The sequence below is a fragment of the Prionailurus bengalensis genome, chromosome C2, assembly GCF_016509475.1.
Source record: "Prionailurus bengalensis isolate Pbe53 chromosome C2, Fcat_Pben_1.1_paternal_pri, whole genome shotgun sequence".
In the NCBI taxonomy this organism is placed as follows: Eukaryota; Metazoa; Chordata; class Mammalia; order Carnivora; family Felidae; genus Prionailurus; species Prionailurus bengalensis.
This window is the reverse complement of record NC_057350.1, coordinates 132,411,690-132,430,783: the sequence shown is the minus strand read 5'-3', so window position 1 is coordinate 132,430,783 and position 19,094 is coordinate 132,411,690. Positions and strand designations below refer to the sequence as shown.

General features: G+C 43.5%; 1 protein-coding gene across 3 annotated transcripts in view; it reads left to right on the top strand.

Moving 5' to 3' along the window:
- Positions 1-19,094, top strand: part of NEK11 (NIMA related kinase 11) — a 275,516-nt gene that overhangs the window by 156,044 nt on the left and 100,378 nt on the right. For all 3 annotated transcript variants that reach the window (XM_043595419.1, XM_043595417.1, XM_043595420.1), the window contains one exon: positions 9,045-9,205. In XM_043595419.1, coding sequence (XP_043451354.1) covers positions 9,045-9,205 — 161 coding nt within the window. The remainder of the gene's footprint in view (positions 1-9,044; positions 9,206-19,094) is intronic.

Below are 19,094 nucleotides of genomic sequence, written 5' to 3'. Positions count from 1 at the left end.
CTGAGAGCTACGGAATTCATTGGTAAGAGAAGACAGGTCTGGGAAAGAGAGTACACCCAGGTGATAGAAGGCCTGGACTGCCAACCTGAAGATTTCATACCCCATTTTATTGGCAGTGGGGGAGACAGATGGGGAAGAGAGACATGGTAGTGAGTGCATTAGGCAGAATTTGTGGCATCCTGTGTTAAGATTGGAGGTGATTGCAAAAGCTGCGTGTTAAGACATTATCTGGAGTGTTCATTTCTGCTTTGGAGTATGAGTGTGTTCATTTCACTGGGGGATGTCCATATCTTTCCCTGGACTGAACATTGGTTCAAAATGTTCCTTAGCAAATGTGCTGCTGTAAGCCTCCAGCCCCACTAAACACTATGGTGATTGAAAATTACAGTTGCTTCCCACAGGCCCAGAAGGGGGCTCTTTGTAATGAAATAGAGATGCAGCAGCATTTGGAATATGGAGTAACAGCCTCTCCAGGCCCTCCAGCAGGGACCCATGGTATCCATAAAAGGGGATGATTCACATGGAAAATTATTTTCCGAGCGTACCCTTCCCCCTCCAGGACTTCTGAGCTCCCATGAGCAATCTTAATGGCTGCTGATGGGAACTAGGACACCCTGAGAACTTGGCCCCGCTGATGACTCACTGAATAACCCTGAAAACCCGTTTCATGGTTCACAGTGCAGGGAGGGATGGCTTTTAAAAATTGAAAAGGAAAAATAAACCCAGTGTATGTTGAAGTTTAGAAATTGGCAAAATGCCTTTTCCAAAACAGCAAAGTTTCCGAGCCAGTTTTTTTCTTCTAACAGTGCAAGGGAAGATATGTCCAAGGGTGACAGACCCAGTGCCTTTATTAGCTGCTGGGAGAATGAAAGGCTGGGGACTCAGCCATGGTGGAGTCCAGCTGTCTCCCTGAAAGACACGTCGCCGCTACCTGGGGAGTTTGCTGTAGCTCTGCTGTTGACCCTTTATACATGAGTGCTTCTTTGACGTACCAAGGATGAGGTAACCCAGACATCAGTTTGGATGCCCTGTCCCAAGATTTGGGAAGCTTGACTCAAACAGAAGCTTGTCCAGAGCTCTCTTTGTAATTGATGGGCAGGCTCCGTCCACCTCCATCTCATGTTCTGAGGCTGGTGGCCTCCTTTGGCACCTTTTGATTCACACAGCAAACCCAGTCTCTCGCCTACTACACCAAGTATTTGATGTGCCACCAGCTTGCTGGCTCTGACCCCTCCTACTCTCCTTCCCAACCCCTTTTCTGGAGTAAGGCCAAAGTCCTCTTCTTGTCTCTGGCAGAGGGATCATATTGTCTTTCCCTGCACTCTCGTCAGGTATTTTTCTAAATGCTTACAGTTGGGTGCCTGCTTCAGCAGCACGTTTACTAAAATTAGAATGATAGGTACTTATATTTGGTATGAAAACTGTGAAGAAAACAAACATTCTTTACCTGCTAAGGGAATAGTAATGGTCATTTATTAAGCACTTACTACGTTCTAGACACTGTGCTAGATAGAGCATTTTAAGAAAACGTTGAGGGCTGCCTGGGTGGCTCAGACAGTTAAGCATCTGACTCTTGATCTGGCTCAGATCATGATCTTATGGTTTGTGGGTTCGAGCCCTGCATCAGGCTCTGCATTGGCAGTGCAGAGCCTGCTTGGGATTCTCTCTCTCTGCCCTTCCTCCACTCATGTGCCCACTCTCTCTCTCCTTCTTTCAAAAGATAAATAAAAATAAACTTTAAAAAGAAAGGAAAAGAAAACTTTGAGCAGGGCAAGTATATTAGACCTCAACAGATAAAAAATTTGGCTGTCTGAGATATAATTTATATCTGACAAATGACTCACTTTAGCAGTGTCCGTAGGTATTGTTTGTAGAAAGTCTGAGGGAATAAATGTATAACATAAAAGAATGTGACCTTGCTGGCATCTGACTATTTTCCTTTAAGAGGTGTTTACATCATTGCACATCACCCACCTCGTATAGAATTGTATGTTACAGCTATGAGTTAAGGTATTATTATAATACCCCCAAGTCTTTGATTGGGCTCCTTAGATGCAGAGCCTGAAATGGTTATTCTGGTGTATGTGTTTTATTAAGGGAGAGCTTTTGGTTTCAGGGGGAGGGTATATCTAGACCCACAGAAAGCTCTGGAGCATGAGGGATACGAGGGGGCCAGGTCCACTTGAGTCATTAAGTTGTTGGCCAGGACTTTGCTCCAGGGTGGAGGGAACACATAACCTCTTTGATAAGGAAATTCTTTGACCTGAGAGCATTTGTCTGGAGAAGGGCATTTGTGCCCTGTAGCAATTGTTATGAGCTGAATTATGTTCCCCTAAAATTCATATTTTGAACCCTAACCCACAGTAACTCATAATGTGACTGTATTTAGAGATGGGGCCTTTAAGGACATGATTAACTTAAAATGAGGCTGTTAGGGTGGGCTTTAATCCTATCTGACTGGTGTCTTTATCAGAAGAGGAGATCAGAGATTAGGACCCTGAAAAACCAGTGCTAGAGAGTCAACCCCCCACAAGCCAAGGAGAAACCAAACCTGCCAACAGCTGGATCTCGAACTTCCAGCCTCCAGAACGATGAGAGTAAATGTTGTTTTAGTCCCCGGTCTGTGGCATTTTGTTGCGGTAGCCCCAGCAGAGACTAACACGGCAGCCAGCGTTCACAGCAGCTGGTTGAGTGTGTCAGTTATATTTTGGGGTGCGCCTGGTAAGGAGGTTGGGTGGCACATCAGTAGTATTCACTACACCCACATACAAATGGGAAAAACCACCAGAGAAGTGACATCAGCTGCCCAAGGTCACAGAGCCAATAAGCAGCAGAGACCAGATTTGAACCTCAGCCTGACCCTACAGTTTATCCTCTTAATCTCTCAGAAGCAGCAGACATCACCAGTTAACTTGGGCATCAGTTTCTGTGGTTTTTTTTATGCCAATTTGCCTGCACCTTACACAAGATAGAGCTCCCTGGGGAAACTGAGGCAGCTCAGCAGAGACAGTGTCTGCATCTAAGTGCCTTCTCAAGGCATTCTCTCACCCAGTAGTTTTGGGAATGTTGTGGCATATTAATCATAGGTTTTTTCAACATATGAGAAGATGATGTTTTTATTTAAAATGTTTTCATTAAAAAAATGGATTAAGGCGATCTTTTTCACACCCACAAGTGCCATATTTAGGAAAATAAGAAATCTGGAGAACTGCCTTGTCAGTATAATAATAACTATTGTCATTCTGAGCACCGCTGCTTCCAGTTTGTGATGTGAGAACGTGGTCTTTAGAGGCCACATCAAGATCTAACAATAGATCAGTTTGTTCTTATTATAGCTTTTGTTCAATATTTTCTGGCTCAAGATAAAGCCATTGCCCATTTCAGAAAACTAGGAAAGAAAGGAAAAATAAAGAAGGGCATGTCTGGGCAGCTGCCTGCCACGAGATCCCCTCCTCACCCCCAGCTGCCCCACCACAGCTGACATAGAGAACATCCTCTCTTTAGGAGGAGATGCTTTCCCCGAGATGGTAGGAATAATGAGAACCATTTTAAAAATATCTTGTGGAGGGGCGCCTGGGTGGCTCAGTTGGTTGGGCTTCCAACTTCAGCTCAGGTCATGATCTCACGGCTTATGAGTTCAAGCCCCACGTGGGGCTCTGTGCTGACAGCTCAGAGCCTGGAGCTTGCTTCCAATTCTGTGCCTCCCTCTTTCTCTCTACCCATCTCCCACTCATGCTCTGTCTCTCTCTTCTCAAAAATAAATAAAAACATTGAAAAAAATTGTTTAAAAAAAAAATACCTTGCGGGTATTGTTAACTTCCGAGGAGAAGGGGCAGAAAAGTGGTGAGTGAATCTGTTGGATTTCCCAAGTCACAGGTCACTTGGTCACCAATCAGTTCTGACACTATTGGAGGAAAAAATCTTTATGTCCCCCACTGCCCTTTTCCTGCCCTTCCCCAAAACAAAGATTAGGAAATTCTTTGCATGAAATTTGAAAGTGCTTATCTCTTAGAGGTGTAGGCATTCATTTGTTGGACAGGAAGCTTTGAGTTTGGAGTGTCTGCTTTGAAAAGGCAAAAGATTTCTAGATCTGAAGAGAAACCAGAGCATCCTGGAGTGTCTGCTTTGAGCCATGGGTTTGAGAAATCGTGGGGAACAGGACCGTCTTGGCTCCTGCCTCCCAAGAGCTTATCAAATGGGGATATCTGTAGAAGCTATTTTTATTTGAGCAGAAAGTGCCAGTCATTGTGTGAAATTAGCGGTTCTCAAATTTAGGCTTGCATCAGGATCCCCCTGGAGGGCTTATTAAAATGCAGATTGCTGGACACTTCCTTTCTGATTCAGCAAGTCTGGGAAGCCTGAGAATTTGCTTTTCTAGTAATATCCCAGGTGATGTTGTTGCTGCTCTTCTGGGGAACACCGTTTGAGAACCATTGTGCTAAACTCATGACATGCATTTACTCAAGACATACAGATGGTTAGAATCATTCAGTGTGGTGGTAGGTGCACAGGCTGAGATATTCCTTCCACATCACTAAGTTCCTCTAAAGGAAATGAGGCTTTGACTTTAGGCAAAGTTCTTATGTTATTACTTCTTTTAAAAAAATTCTTAAAAAATAAAAAATAAATTCTTTAGTGCATTTTTCTGATCATTTGAGAAGTTTAAAGGGCTGGTACAATAATAGATGAAGTATCAGGGAAATTCTCATTCAACAATTACACCTGTGTGTCACTTTCTCCTTGAAGGTCCTGTAAGGTAGAGCAATGGTTCTCCAAGATGCGGCAGCAGCATCATGTAGACTTCTTGCCACCCCCCCCCCCCAAACCCCTGCCCAGACCACCAGTTTTTTAATCTGAAACACTGGGCATGGGGCCAGGAATCTGTTTTCACAGGCCTCCACGCAATCCCAGTGCACACTCCAGTTTGAGCACATCTGAGGTTGAGGGTAGTGACAGTTGGGCTGAGTCTGAGGGAGAGCCCTTGGCATTCAATATTCCCAGCTCCTTTCAGACACTTTACCAGGATGACTAAGTGTTTCAGTTTTCCCGTCTCCTAAGTGGAAAGCCTATCCCTTGTCCAACATCTTTCAGAGTGATGGGGGAAGACAATCACACCTTTTATCCATGACGTGGTTTTACTAACGAAGACGAACGCTCCTAGCTAACCATGAAATAGCACCAATTCAGTGGAAAAAAGATAGGATTCAGGTTATTTGTGTTCTGGTCTAGTGTCCACCCTGCATACAGCTCTGTGACTTTCAATTGGTTATTAGCCTGCCTGAGCTTCACTTTCATTATCCAAAAAAATGATAAAAATGTCCTGGTCTAACTTGAATAACTGTTGCAATGATTAAATGGGATAATGGATGTGAATGTGCTTTTGCAAACTGTAAAGTGCTTTAACTTTGGACTGCTCACTCACAGCTTTGTTCTTCTCCATCAGTAAAAATGAGAAGAGTGCTCTACAACTCCACAGAGATCGTGACAGCTAATGGTACAACAATTTGAACTCTTCTAAAGCAAAGCTTGTGTCTTCATTTTTTTGGTCTATAACATATAAGGTTGGAAGATGTAGTCTTCCATATTCTATTATAGTGCTTCTATATAATAATATATGATAGTACTTTTATTTGAATTAGTCACATCCTATAGCAATAGTTTGGACGTTGTGCCCCAGACCAGCATCCCCAGCATCCCCTGGCAACCTGTTCAAAATGCACATTTTCAGGCCTCACCCCAGACCTACTGAATCAGCAAGTGGGTGGGGCCTAGTGATCTGTGTTTTAACAGGCCCTGCAGGTGGTCCTGATATTCACTTAAGTCTTAGAGAAAGGGATTTATTAGGGTCTTAATTGAAGGGTCTGGCAAAGAGCCTCCTTTTCATGGAACAGGGTGATTGCTTCTCTTTTTCTCCAGCACGGATCTGTAACAACTGTGCCCAAGTTCAGGCAGCCACAACTGGATTCTTTCATAAACACACTGTCGCTGCCCACCCAGCCTAGTAGAGATCTGGAATGCCGCTCCAGTGCATCTGCTATGAGGCTGACTTCAGGGTGTGAGGAAATTAAAGCTATTTATCACAGACCATTTTCCCTCAATGACAGGAGAAATGAGCCTTAGCCTAACAAGGCTTCAAATTGGGCCGGCATAAGAAAAACACACAGCTTGACAAACACAGTTTGAGCAGACTTACATTTCTTTTGACTTTTCCTTTTGAAAATGATCTCTTTTCTGAGCTGTACCAAGATAGTGGTGCTCATTTAAGAAATACCGGAGATGAATTCATCCCCGTCTGCTTTATGACTTAGGCACAAGTGGCAGGAGGGCACTTTCCTCCTTACCATTTCTTTCCTTCCTCTCCTTCCTGGGAGGGATCCTTGGTAAGAGAGGGAATCTTTCCTCTAAAACCAAGATTCTGTGCACAAGGAGTCATGTTATGGGAGGTGGGGCTCAGTATTTATCAAGAGAACCGTTTGGCTGTGGGATTTGGCCTTTTGCCTTATTACCCATTTGAGTTGGGTACAGTATGGATTTTGAGAAGTGATTCTATTTTGTGTATATATTTGTGATTGTCCAATATTTCTGTTTCTTCCTGGTGTTGTGTATTACAGGCAAAATGTGTACAGAGTTTTATGGTAAATGTTAGTAATGACATTTACTGGGTACATAATGTGCATGGTGCTTTGCATCCATTATACTATTTAATGTTCTCAACAATTCTAAGAGATGGGCATTATCATCTCCATTTTACAGATGAGAAAGCTGAAGGGCAGGAATAGAGCTGGTATAGAGCTGATATTAGAGCCTTGATTTAAATGCAGCTCTTTTTTGATTCCAAAGCCAGCATTCTAAACCAGTGTTTTTCAAATTGTGTGGTGAGAAATCAACAAGTTGCAACTAGCATTTAAAACAGTTTTCTTGAATAGAACGTGAAAGACCAGAATTGTCATATTTAGTAAGGGTAAATCTGGATGCATGAAACTTTCATTTCAACTACAAATATATTTATGTTCATACACAAATATAAGCACATTTCTGGGTACTGGGAAACAATGTAAATGATATTATTATTGTGTCACAGTCAAATTTGAAAGCAAATATTCTGGCCTAACGTGGAGGAGATGAGGAATAGAGGGAAAGAAAGAGGAAAAATAGGAATAAATAAATGAACGAATAACTGTCAAAGAGACAGAGAGCCTCTGGGGGGAGAGGGAGAGGAAATAGGAGGAGGTGGGAAGAAGAAGACAGAGTGGACAAGTCTGTGAAAGAGATGCAGAGATGGAGGGAGAAGTGGAGGGGGAGGAACAGAGGTGGGAAGTCGTGTGGTCCTGTCCACCATTCCATTCAGTGAGAAATGCCCCTACTTGAGGACAAAACTAGAGACTTGAATTATCTACTTGGGAGCTATTAGTTTTCATATACTTATCTTGTTCATATATTTCATATATGCTTCATCTACTCCTCAAGCCATTCTGAGTGTGAGTTGAGTCAAGATTTTTATAAAACATGGCTCCCATATACAAATAATCTATTTCATTTGCTGCTCAACAGAAAACCAGTGATCTAAAGGGAAAACAGGCTGTGTTGGAGTTACCAGAAGTATGGGAGCCCCAGTGTGCCCCTTCCTAAGGAATTGGCAAAGACAGTTTTTTTAATATATGTAATTTTTGTATTTTGAGTTAATTTTGAGGTCATGGCACTGGCCTCTTGTGTTTTATGGGAAACCATAGTTAGCGAAGATTTTAAAGTACCCCACTGTCAGACTATCAGGGAACTCTACCACTACTAAGTATCCTACTTCCAGAGGGTTCTGGAATCACTTAATGAAAAGTCCATTTTTACAGATGTGGAAATTGAGTGAACATTTTATAAAGCTTCCCTGTATACAGTGGTTTCATAAGAATCATATTACTGAATCTTCCCAGCTACCCTGCCAGGTTACCCTTATGCCAGTTTTACTGGAGAAATTGGAGCTCAATAAGTTCAAATACCTTGTCTAGGTTCTCCTGTAAGAGGCAGTAGAGCCGGATTCCAACCTGATTCTCTGATGCCAAATTCCATATTCCCCCCCGCCAGGAAACACAGAGTAGCAACAGTGGGTTGAAAAACAGTGGTTTGTTATGATTTAGAAGAATTTATTTAGAAGAATTATTTTGTTTATAAATCAGACAATGGTGCAGAGCCTAAAATGCCCATGGTTTTAATATGGTGGGGTGTCACTCTGTAATTTGCTCCTTTCCCCGAGCACATTTCCCTATTTCTAGGCCATCATTACTAAATTGGAGTTGATATCGCTATGTTTTTTTGTGATCCAGTCTTGGCCTTTCTTGGTTGAAAACCATTATAAACACCGATTATATTTTTAGTTAGTAATAACATTTCATCATGTAACTTAGGTAGTCACTTCTTGGCATCAACTTAAGTGAGTGATCCTTCCTTTTTAAAAACAATAAATGCCACATATAGATGTAAGTTAAGCAGGGTCCCAGAGTGAACGCCATTTCAAAAGCCTTCATAGCCTATTAAAAAAGAACCGTAATGTTTTCCCCAGCTTGCCAAAATGCCATTCCTGTATATCCTATGCATCTTACCTGGTCTCACCACTTATTCTTTAAAAAAGAAATTCCCAGGAAGAGTGCTGTCATAGTTCTACTCCAGCTGCCTCTGCAGAAGTTTTGTGTGGGTGTGTAAGAGAGCCCTGCAGGCAAGGCATCTCATCCTGCTTCTGCTCCTACATCCCCTCCTTTGTAATAAAGATTTATGCCTTCAAGAGATCATTTCTTCTTGTTTCATGGCTTTATTCTTCCACCTTCAAAATATGGTTGCTGGTAGAGTCATTCCTCCTTTCCTTTACGGGTTTAATTTTGCTGAGTATTTATTACATTCAACCAGATACTTTCAGGAAGCTAAGATTCAGCTCTACCCTCCTGAGAGCTTTATCAGCACAAACATAATATACATCTCTGGGAAAATATAGGAGATCCTAGATTTGTTACAATTTTAATGACTGGTAGGACTTGATTGCTGTTTATTCTTTATTTCAGACATCCCAGAAGACCCTCTTGTGGCTGAAGAATATTATGCTGATGCATTTGATTCCTGTTCTGAAGAAAGTGAGGAGGAGGAAGAAGAAATAGTGTTCTCAGGACCGGAGGAAGAGGTTAAGGATGAAGGACCCCAGCCTGCTTACAGAACAATCCAACAGGTATATGCTGCTCCCCAGTGTTTATAGTGGAACTGTCCAAGGTACTGATCAGGCTGTGACTTCCCAGAGGGTCCAGGAAGTCTTAGAACCTGAAGTGGGAGATGGGGACTGGGATTTGTTACAAAGGTGCCATGTGATGGGTCTTTATTTCCAAGGTTCAGGGGAAGGCAGGGCCCCATGGAATTCTTAGAATCTGCTGTGGACCATGTTGATTAGGGAAGGGCTAGAGTACCCAGTACTTAAGCAGGTGGGAAGATGATATGTACTACACTGAGGAGCACCCTATATACAGCTGTTGAATAAAGAATGCAAGTGTCTCTTTAGCAGAGAGAAGGGGATTTTTTTAAATATACTCTTCTGGGGGCAACTTTTCTTTGGCTTAGGTCATGATCTCACAGCTCATGGGTTCAAGCCTCACATTGGGCTCTGTGCTGACAGGTCTGAGCCTGGAGCCTGCTTTGGATTCTGTGTCTCCCTCTCTCTGTCCTTCCCTTGCTCAGGCTCTTTCTCTCCCTCTCTCCCAAAAATAAATGAACATTAAAAAAATAAGTATATATATATATATATATATATTTATGTATATATAAATTTATATATACACACACACACACACACACACACACATGCATACTTTTCTGCCTGGTTATAAGATTTTTGAGTCATGTCCTAGCACACAAATTAGTTCTGGAGTTGAGGCCCAGAGATCCTTGGCTCAGGGGATGATCTTTCTGGCCACTCCCAGCCTTTGTGGGCCCATCCTTACATAAAGTGCTGGAGTCTCTCAGTGTTCACAGATCTCCTTAATGGGCAAGACTAAGCTCCATTGCATCATAGGCTAAGAAACATCCCTGGCATGTGATTTCTCTGTTGGGTGTCTACAAGAGAGTGAAAAGCAAGAAGTATGTGACGAGAAAGCGGATTACTTTGGGCAACTTATGCTCATATACTTTATTTTCTTCTTAGGCCATAACATGTTAACCTTTCCAGTCCTAAGCTTTCTTAAGGTACAAAAGGTTTTTAATAACTGGGAACCATTAAGCTACTGAAATAGAAGTCAATCAGGGAGTACATGTGTCAATGGAAACTTAAGTCAGCAAGATTAATTGAAGTTTGTATATAATCTATTCAACACTTTTTAATGAAGACTAAGAAATCCATCATAATATTCAATAAATAAGACCAACAAGAAATGATTTATGTATTAAAAAAAAAAGGGAGCACCTGTGTGGTTCAGTCAGTTAAGTCCGACTCTGGCTCAGGTCAGTTAAGTCTGACTTTGGTGGGTTCAAGCCCCGCATCAGTCTCTGTGCTGATAGCTCAGAGCCTGGAGCCCGATTCAGATTCTGTCTTTCTCTCTCTCTGCCCCTCCCCCACTCACATTCTGTCTCTGTCTCTCTCTCTAAAATAAATAAACATTAAAAAAGAAAAGAAAAGAAAAGGAGAGAGAGGCACGGAGAAGGGAACCAGAAGGGTGTGGATCTGAGGTTAAGAAGAGAAAGGGATGAGAGAAAGAGAAGGAGAAAGAGAAAGTATGAGCAAGAGAAATTAAGAACAAATACATGAAAAGACAAGCAAATGAATGTTGAGAAAAATATAGTCAAGGCAGACAGAGATTCAGCATGTCAAAATAAAAATTACTCTCCTTATACTATTTCCCCATTTCCAATGGACTCTGGTGACCAAGTAGCACCTAAGACCACAAAATGAAAATTCAATTTCCATGTTCTTCTGTGCCACTGTCCTAAGCAACTGAGGCAAATATATTTTTTTAAGTTTTATTTATGTAAGTAATATCTGCACCTGACATGGGGCTCGAACTGATGACCCTGAGATCAAGAGCTGCATACTCTTCCTACGGAGCCAGCCAGGTGCCCTGAGAGACAAATGTTACAATATTATAGAACCATAATTCTGTGCCTATGGTTGCAAAACACATCCATTTTTGCCCAGAGCATTGAGTGGCAAAATTTTAGCTACTAGTATTATTACTTTAAAATGCTTTTTTAATAGTATAAAACTGATTCAGAAGATCACATGAATAAAATGCACAGCAAACACCACCCAGGTCAGGAAATAGAACTTTAGTAGCCACTCTAGAAGTCCCATCTTTGGCATAATTGTGGGAACACAGGGTTGGAAATCAAAGTGCCTGTAGATGAGACTAGCCTTTGTTAACCTACAGGTTGCGTGACCTTGTGCAAACAAAATTTCACCGTGCCTCAGTTTTCTAATCTGTAAGGTGGGAGAGAGAGACGAATGGTTCCTACCGCATAGAGTAGTTTGGGAGTTAAATGAAGCAATCGATATAGATTACTTAAAATAGTGTCTATATTGAAGTAATAATGAAGTAATTAATAATGAGATATTAGCTATTATTATGATGAAGTTACCCAGCCATCTTGTGTTTTTTTAATGATATTTCCAAAACTGTTTAATGTTAGAGTGAGATTTTACAACTGTAATATTTAAAAAAAAATCCCTTCTTTTTATTTCTTAAGGCTAATGATAAATATAGGCCAGCAGTTTTGCTCTCTGGGCTGCACATCTGTCACATGTGATATGATAGTTGAAATTCTCTCCACACGGTGAAGCATTAGAAAAAGCAGAATGATCTTCTTGGAATGATACCACAGGGGTAGAGAAACAGATACAGGCTAAGCTTTGTGAATTGATTTTAAATCTATAAGGACAAGATGCTGAGGCCTCTCACATATATGTTGGTATTTTGTCTCACAAAACCCTGTCAGGTAGTTATTCTTATTTCTGCTTTCCAGATGAGGAAACCGAGTCTCCAAGAGAAGCAACTTGCCCATGGCCACACAGCTAGGGAAGGCTCAGAACCAGGCACAGGCCCAAGTCTGTCATGTCCTCAAGCCAGTATTTTTTTCTGGTACAAAAGGTGTATCAACCTAGAATTAGAGATAGGTAACTACAATCCCTTTTGTTTTGCCTAGTAGTTTGAAATAATTTCCCCCTCCTGAAAGGTGGTGAGTGTAGGGTTGTGATGGCTGTCTCCTCTGCCCTTTCTAGGTTATTTTATTAGCAACACACAAATTATAGTTACAGAAGTCCATGCCGAAACCCAGTCACCGTTGGCTGTGTAGACTGGGTGAAACCTGCAGGCCTCGCTGGGATTTTCCTCTTCTGCCCTCTCCCCGGTCTCACCCTTGACTCAAGTGTGTCCAGGGTCTGCCTAGGTGATTATTGTGCCCAAGGCTTTTATGTGACTAATCAGATCAAAGTTGATTTTCCTTCCTTCGGAGGCAGCAAAAGCCTCACAGTTTGTGTTTGATGGAAGAAGTGCTTTCAAAAAGAAAGATAGGCATGGGCTTCATTGGGATTGATTGCTGAGTCCCTTGCGCCACCCATGACAATCTTTTTAAGCAGCAGCATCTCCAAAGCAGTTTTATTAAGCACCTAATTGCTGTTGATCGTCAGTTGCTTCTCTGCTGCTTTCAGCAGAACATCAACAGCACCTTTATCACAAACCATTATCATGCCGTTGATAGCTGCTCTGTGAAGTCTGTGGTCGCTGAATCAGAACCAGCCTCATAGGTCTCAGGAGAACGGAGTTTATAGCTGTCATCATCACAGGGTTTTCAACAGTATTTGTGGAACCTGTCACTGAAAAGGGTTTTGCTCTAATGGACATGCTTTAGGGCTGCAGATTGATGGGTGTGTTCAGAGACCTTATGTGTTTCCCTTGCTGCCTTGACCATCATTTCCCTCGGTAAGACTAATCAATGTCCCCTGTGCACCAGGAATCCACATGCTAGGTAGACCATAATGACTTCACACAGAACTCCCCTGGGAAAGGCTCTGTTGTTTAATGAAGGTAGCTTTCATCAATACTTGTTTTAAGAAGGCTCTTAGGACCACAGTGTTTGTTCTTGCCAAGACGAAGGGCTGTGGAGGCCCATTTTTCCAGCTAATTCTGTAGCTTTCACCAAATCCTCTAGCGGTTTTGAAATTCTCTCCACACAGTGAAGCATTAGAAAGAGCAGAATGTTCTTCTTGGAATAGTGCCACAGGGGCAGAGAAATGGATACAGGCTAGGCAAGGCCTAAGAGTCTACTGAGGACTCTTGGATCAGGTCATCATGAGAATATGTGCCTCTACAAGTGTCTTCTGTTAGTGAAGTTATTAGTTTTATCAAATCCAATTGGTATTATAACACTAACACCTAACATCTCTAGAACCTTTATTCTATGCCCTGTACGTTATACGTTGTGTCAGGTCAGGTCCTCTGGGAAGTGGATGACAAGACAGAATTGGGGAGAGCCTCAAACCACAATGCTGGTCTGCATCTTTGAGGGTAAGGATGGAAGGGAAAGAAGGACTAGATGGCATTGTCAGCGTGCAGGGCAATTGATAGGAGAGCCCCAGAGCAGAGACTGCCCTGCCCATCAGAGGAAACCAAACCGGGCAGGAATGGCCTGCCTCTGGTATCCCCAAGCTCGAACGGGCTGGGAGCTGCCGAGCAAGAGTGGATCCTGAGGGGCAGTGGCCGGGGGTGGTCAGCTGACTCCACAGCTTCACTGTCAGCAGGCTGGCTCTTGAAGAGAAATGGAAATGCTGCCCCCATCCCACCCCCCACTGTCACAGCCACTTCTCGCAAAGGCCCTCTGATGCATGCGTTGTAGTGCAACTACATCAAACTGGCTGGAATTCAAGAAAAGGTGAAAGTGAGAAGGTGAGGGTGAGGAAACAGGGAGGGTGAGAGAAAGGAAGAGAGTGTGCCTTAGTGATTTCAGGCAGTTCTGCCTGACATTTGAACCAAAAAGTGGGTGTCCCCGATGGAGAAAGAGAGCTGAGAGCTATAAATCCACTCTCCCACTGCCTCTCAGGGCCCGTGTGTATCAGATGGAAAACATCTTGGTGCTTTGAATTATTGTCCTAGACTCACAGTATTTAAAACTACTGTTCTTCATAATCTGCAGTTCCTAAGTGCAGCTCAACTATTTCATTTGGTGCTCTAAAAGAAACAGCACATTTTGTCAGTAATTCATTACCATATTAAGCACTGACTTTAAAACTCATGTTCCCTGAGGGGCGTCTGGGTGGCTCGGTCAGTTAAGCGTCTGACTTCAGCTCAGGCCATGATCTCACTCCTTGTGAATTCGAGCTCCGCATCGGGCTCTGTGCTAACAGCCCAGAGCCTGGACCCTCCTTCAGATCCTGTGTCTCCCTCTCTCTCTCCCCTAACCCCACTCATGGTCTTTCTCTGTCTCAAAAGTAAACATTAAAAAAATTTAAACAAACAAAAAACTCATGTCCCTTGAAAGATGAGACTGCTGTGAGATCCTCACTCTGCACAAGGGGAAACTGAGGCATAGAGAAGCGAAGTAACTTCTCCAAGGCCACACAGTTAGCAAGAGAGCTGCCCAGGCTGACACATTGTTAAGCCACTCCCTTATACAGTTTTCTCCTGGCACAACAATTTAGTTATAGCAATATAATCCCTCTTCCGTGATGATTGAATGAACATCATCATGGAGGCGAGGGAATAGCTGAGGGGCCACTGCATATCTGACCTGTTTTACCAAACAGAATTACTGAGCTGTGCACAAAGGAAAATTGATACTGATTCTAAGAAAAGTGTTGAATTGTGAAAATTGAAACCAAAAAGGAGCCTGCCTCCCAAATCTGTTGTGGGATACAGATCTCTCTCCTCCTCCTATCTTCTTGTTTGTTTGTTTTAATAGAAGATGCCAGAGCTCTTGAGTCCAGACTGTAGGGCTGATTTCACTGCTGTTTTGCATGCCTTGATTAATTTACCTTCATGGGTGGGAGGAAACAGTTTTGGTCTTGAATTGACCTTAGATGGCATCAGTTCTAAGAAACAGCTAGCCCCACTATTTAGTCATCTCTCCATCAGCATCCTCCTGGCCCATGTCCCAGGCTATAAAGCAGCCACCCTTGCTGAGGTGTTAGTGGACTTTGATGGGACAGTTTCCACCCCTGCCCCTATTCCAGCTCTCATTTCCATCATAGCTGCTGTCCCTCCCCTCTCTACCATTTCTTGTCCAGGATAAAGCATAGTTCATTGCTGGTCAGACAAGGACCAACAACACCTTGCTCTGGGACATAGCTTTGCAGAAGGCCTTCAGTCCCTAACCTTTTACATTAGATCCACTGTCGTGTTGAGGATCACACCTACACTTTTTGCCCCAATCCCAAAGAATGGAGGAAGAAGAAGGAAGGCGATAGGGTGGATAAAGACAAAGCCACACTGAGCAGGAGTGTAATGAGTCTGTGCACTCCTTTCAGCATCGGTGGTGGGAGCCCCCGCTAGCCTCCACCACCTCCTTGTTGGCGGCTGAGCAGAGGTCCACAGCAGCTGGGAGAGCAAGGGGACAGTAGTAACCCACACCGTGCTCTGCCGTGCTGCTCCTGGAGCTGGGGGTGAGTGTGGTGGAGTGGTGTAATCTGGGTTTTACAGAGCTGGTAAGCCTACTCGGAATGGCACCTTTGGGGCTTTCCTCTCCAGCAAACCCCCACCCACTGTGCCAACACCAATTCCTGTGTCCATAGCTATCATCTGACCTCAGGTGCCCTAACCATACAGGGTATAAGAGAGTCTGCAAAGAATAGGAAGTTCCTCCGAAACAGCCCTTGCAAGCAAGGAGCCCATCCTTGTGATTGAATTATACAGAGAAGTTTAATCTTATTTTCTGAATATTTTATTCATCTGGGAAGAGAGAGTGAACACCGTTTCATGGTGTGTAGTCTAGGAGGAAAGGAGTGTGACACATCTGAGACGTTGTCAGAGGGACTGTCCTTTCTATGTAACCTGCTAATCTGGAAGCTCATGGGTCCACACCATGCCAGAGAAAACAACAATCATTCTTAATAAATCGGAGCCAGCCTAGCAGCATGTCTGGTGCCGTGCTGAGTCTTATACGTGCCTTATCCCATTTTATAGTCACACACACATTATGGAATGAACATCTTCCATCTCACCTTACAACTGAGGGTGAAACAGGAAGAAAGAATAACTAATTTGACCTAGGTCACCCAGTCTATTGACAGAGCTGGAATTCAAACCAGCAAATATTCCTTGTCAACTAGACATTTGAGCTGCATATAGAACTGGATGTAGAAGTTAGTAAAGGAGAGGAAAAAAAGACACCTGGGACATAAGGGACAGTTCCAAAAGGTGTGAACACATGACCAGGTGATTTTAAATCATGTTGGAAACAGAGGGCCAAGTTTTCCACTTACTCTGTGAGGTTTATGTAGGAATAAAGCTAGAACTGGAGTCAAAAATCGTAACTAACCTGCAATAAAGAACTATGTGTTGCAAGGGCTACCTTTTGCAACATGAACCAATAAATGTTCCTTAAATTGCAGGACTTTCTTCCCTAGACTATTGGGCATGTGGCGTGAAAAGAGAAAAACAGTTCATTGAGAACAAGTGAGCTGTTGGGAGGGAGTGGGTGGACTGGGGGCAGGCCCCTCTACACCTGCTGCCTCTCGAGAAATGGATCACAGCAAAGGTACCAGCCTCCCTGGCTCCTGAAAAATTCATCGCCCAAGTTTCTGGCTGGGCACCGTGATGCCACTCCAATGGCCCTACTTTCTCTTCTCTTCTCTTCTCTTCTCTCCATCCTTTACATTTCCAAACTAGAATCCAAAATGTCTTAAGAGTCCTGTATTGGATACTTATGAATGTCTGTGACCCGAATGTAACCCCACAGGTACCAACTTGCTGCGAACCTGGGCATTAATACAAGACAGCTGCAGTGAGAAGGTTTTAATAATGCAGAGTAAACAAGGCATTAGCAGTGAAATGCGGACACATTGACAGTCACGTTTCGGTGACTCCGAATTCAGTGACAGAGGTGGTTAGTGTTACAGGAGCCAGAGGGGCTTGTTTGCAGTTTGAGTTTTGCAGATGTGGCTCTGTGCTCTCTTCACTACACACACTTGGAGACCTTTTATCCTTGACAGAAGGCGACCATTGGTAGTGAGATAGGAGTGAAGACGTCAGCTTCCAGATTCCAGGGCAGGCTCCATGAAGGTGCCATCCGCTCTGTCCTATGGCTTTGTACTAAATGGCACCCTCTGTCTTCCTATGAATTATGAATGCAAATAAGCGAGGGCTTGCCTTCTAATGAGATGAAAGCAAGATGTGAAAGGTACATCTGAGTGTGCAGAAAATGGATAAGGTCACCTTGAGGTGTTTCGGTGTCCATAACTTAGTGACATTTTTCAGGATATGGTGGATATAGTTTGTAAGAGAGTAGACAGTAGCTTAGTAAAGCAACTCGCAGGAAAGAACGCGGGTGGGTTGTTGCTTGGATCATTCATTTACACATCGCACGCCTGAGTGTTCTAGGCACTGGGTATGAGGCAATGAACAAAAGAGACACAATGCCACCTTCATGGACATCCCACTCAGTGCTGTGTATTTACAGAGTACCCACAGGCTGTCTGTCAGCTCCCAGATGTGTCTTCCATCCTTGAGTTTTGTCTCCCCACAACTCCACATTCACATACCTGGTGTTCCTGGGAATGGGGTTAGGTATCATGTGGACTTCTAATAGACACCCTGAACTAAGCACGTCCCAAAGTGAGCTAATGTACCCCAGCCCCAGTCCAGATCGGCTCCTCCTGAGTCAGCCTTGACTCATGTCCTTTCACTCAAATTCCACATCCAGTCCAGAAGCAAACCCTGCTGGCTCAATGTTTAGAATATGATCACCTCTACTTCTGCTGGCCAGAGCCACCATCACCTCCCCAGTGTATGATTGCAATAGCTTCTAACTGACCTCCCAGTAACCCTCCTTCTCTCCACCCCATACTTCACTCAAAGTAAAAGGCACAGTCTGTTCAAAATGACCTTGCAGCATCCGTCATTGCCCATGGAAGAGCCTCTCCTTTCCATCACTGGGAGAATCACTCTCACCCATCCCCCTTCAGTCATATTAGCCTCTTTCCTGTTTCTGGAACACACCAAGCATGTTTCTGCCGTTGAAAGCCTAGAATGCCCCCCTGCCCCAGATACATAAATTATTTTGCTCCCTCTCTACCTTCAAGTCTGTGTTTCTATGTCATCATATTGGGGAGAACTCAGACTACTTATAGAAAATAGTACTTGCTGGCCTGAGAAGTCCTGCCCTTTCCCTGCTTTCTTGTCCTCCATAGGTCTTTTCATCATCTGACCTACAACTGTTTATTTGCTTATTCATTTATGGCCTCTTTCCCCCACTAGAATGGAAGCTAGTAGGGCAAAGATTCTGTTTGTATCACTGCTGCATTCCCAGCACCTTGAACAGCGTTTGGCACGGAGCAAATACTGAGCAGATGTTGTGGAGTCAATGGATGAGTGAATGCCTGCTAGTGGACGGTCTAGTGATACAGGTAGCCAGCAAGCCAGCATGCATACAGCTGGGGCAATGAGGAAAGGAAGAAGTGGAAATGATGGAGTAAATGGGCTCTGGGGGGAAGGACGGGGATGCCCACTGAGGGGGGGTGTCAAGTAGAATTTCTAGAATGGACTTTCCAGCTGTGACCTGAAGGACAGAAAAAGCCAGCCCCTCAATGTAAGGGAACAGATCTGGGACAGTCTCAGAGAGGAGGAAGGGTATGTAGGAAGGCCCAGGGTCATGAAAGGGCTTGACAAGTTTGAGAAATTTCATAGCGAGCAAGAAGATCGATGTTAGTTGGAGAGGTCAGGCTAACAGTAGCTACATCATGAAGGTCTTGTGAGGAGAGTGGATTTTATTTTAAGTGCAAGGCCAATCCAATGAAGGGCAACTGAAGTAAAGTCTTTTTTTTTTTCAAGTTTATTTATTTACTTTGAGAGAGAGAGAGCATGAACAGAGAAGGGGCAGAGAGGATCAGAGGATCCCAAGCAGGCTTCATGCCGTCAGTGCAGAGCCCA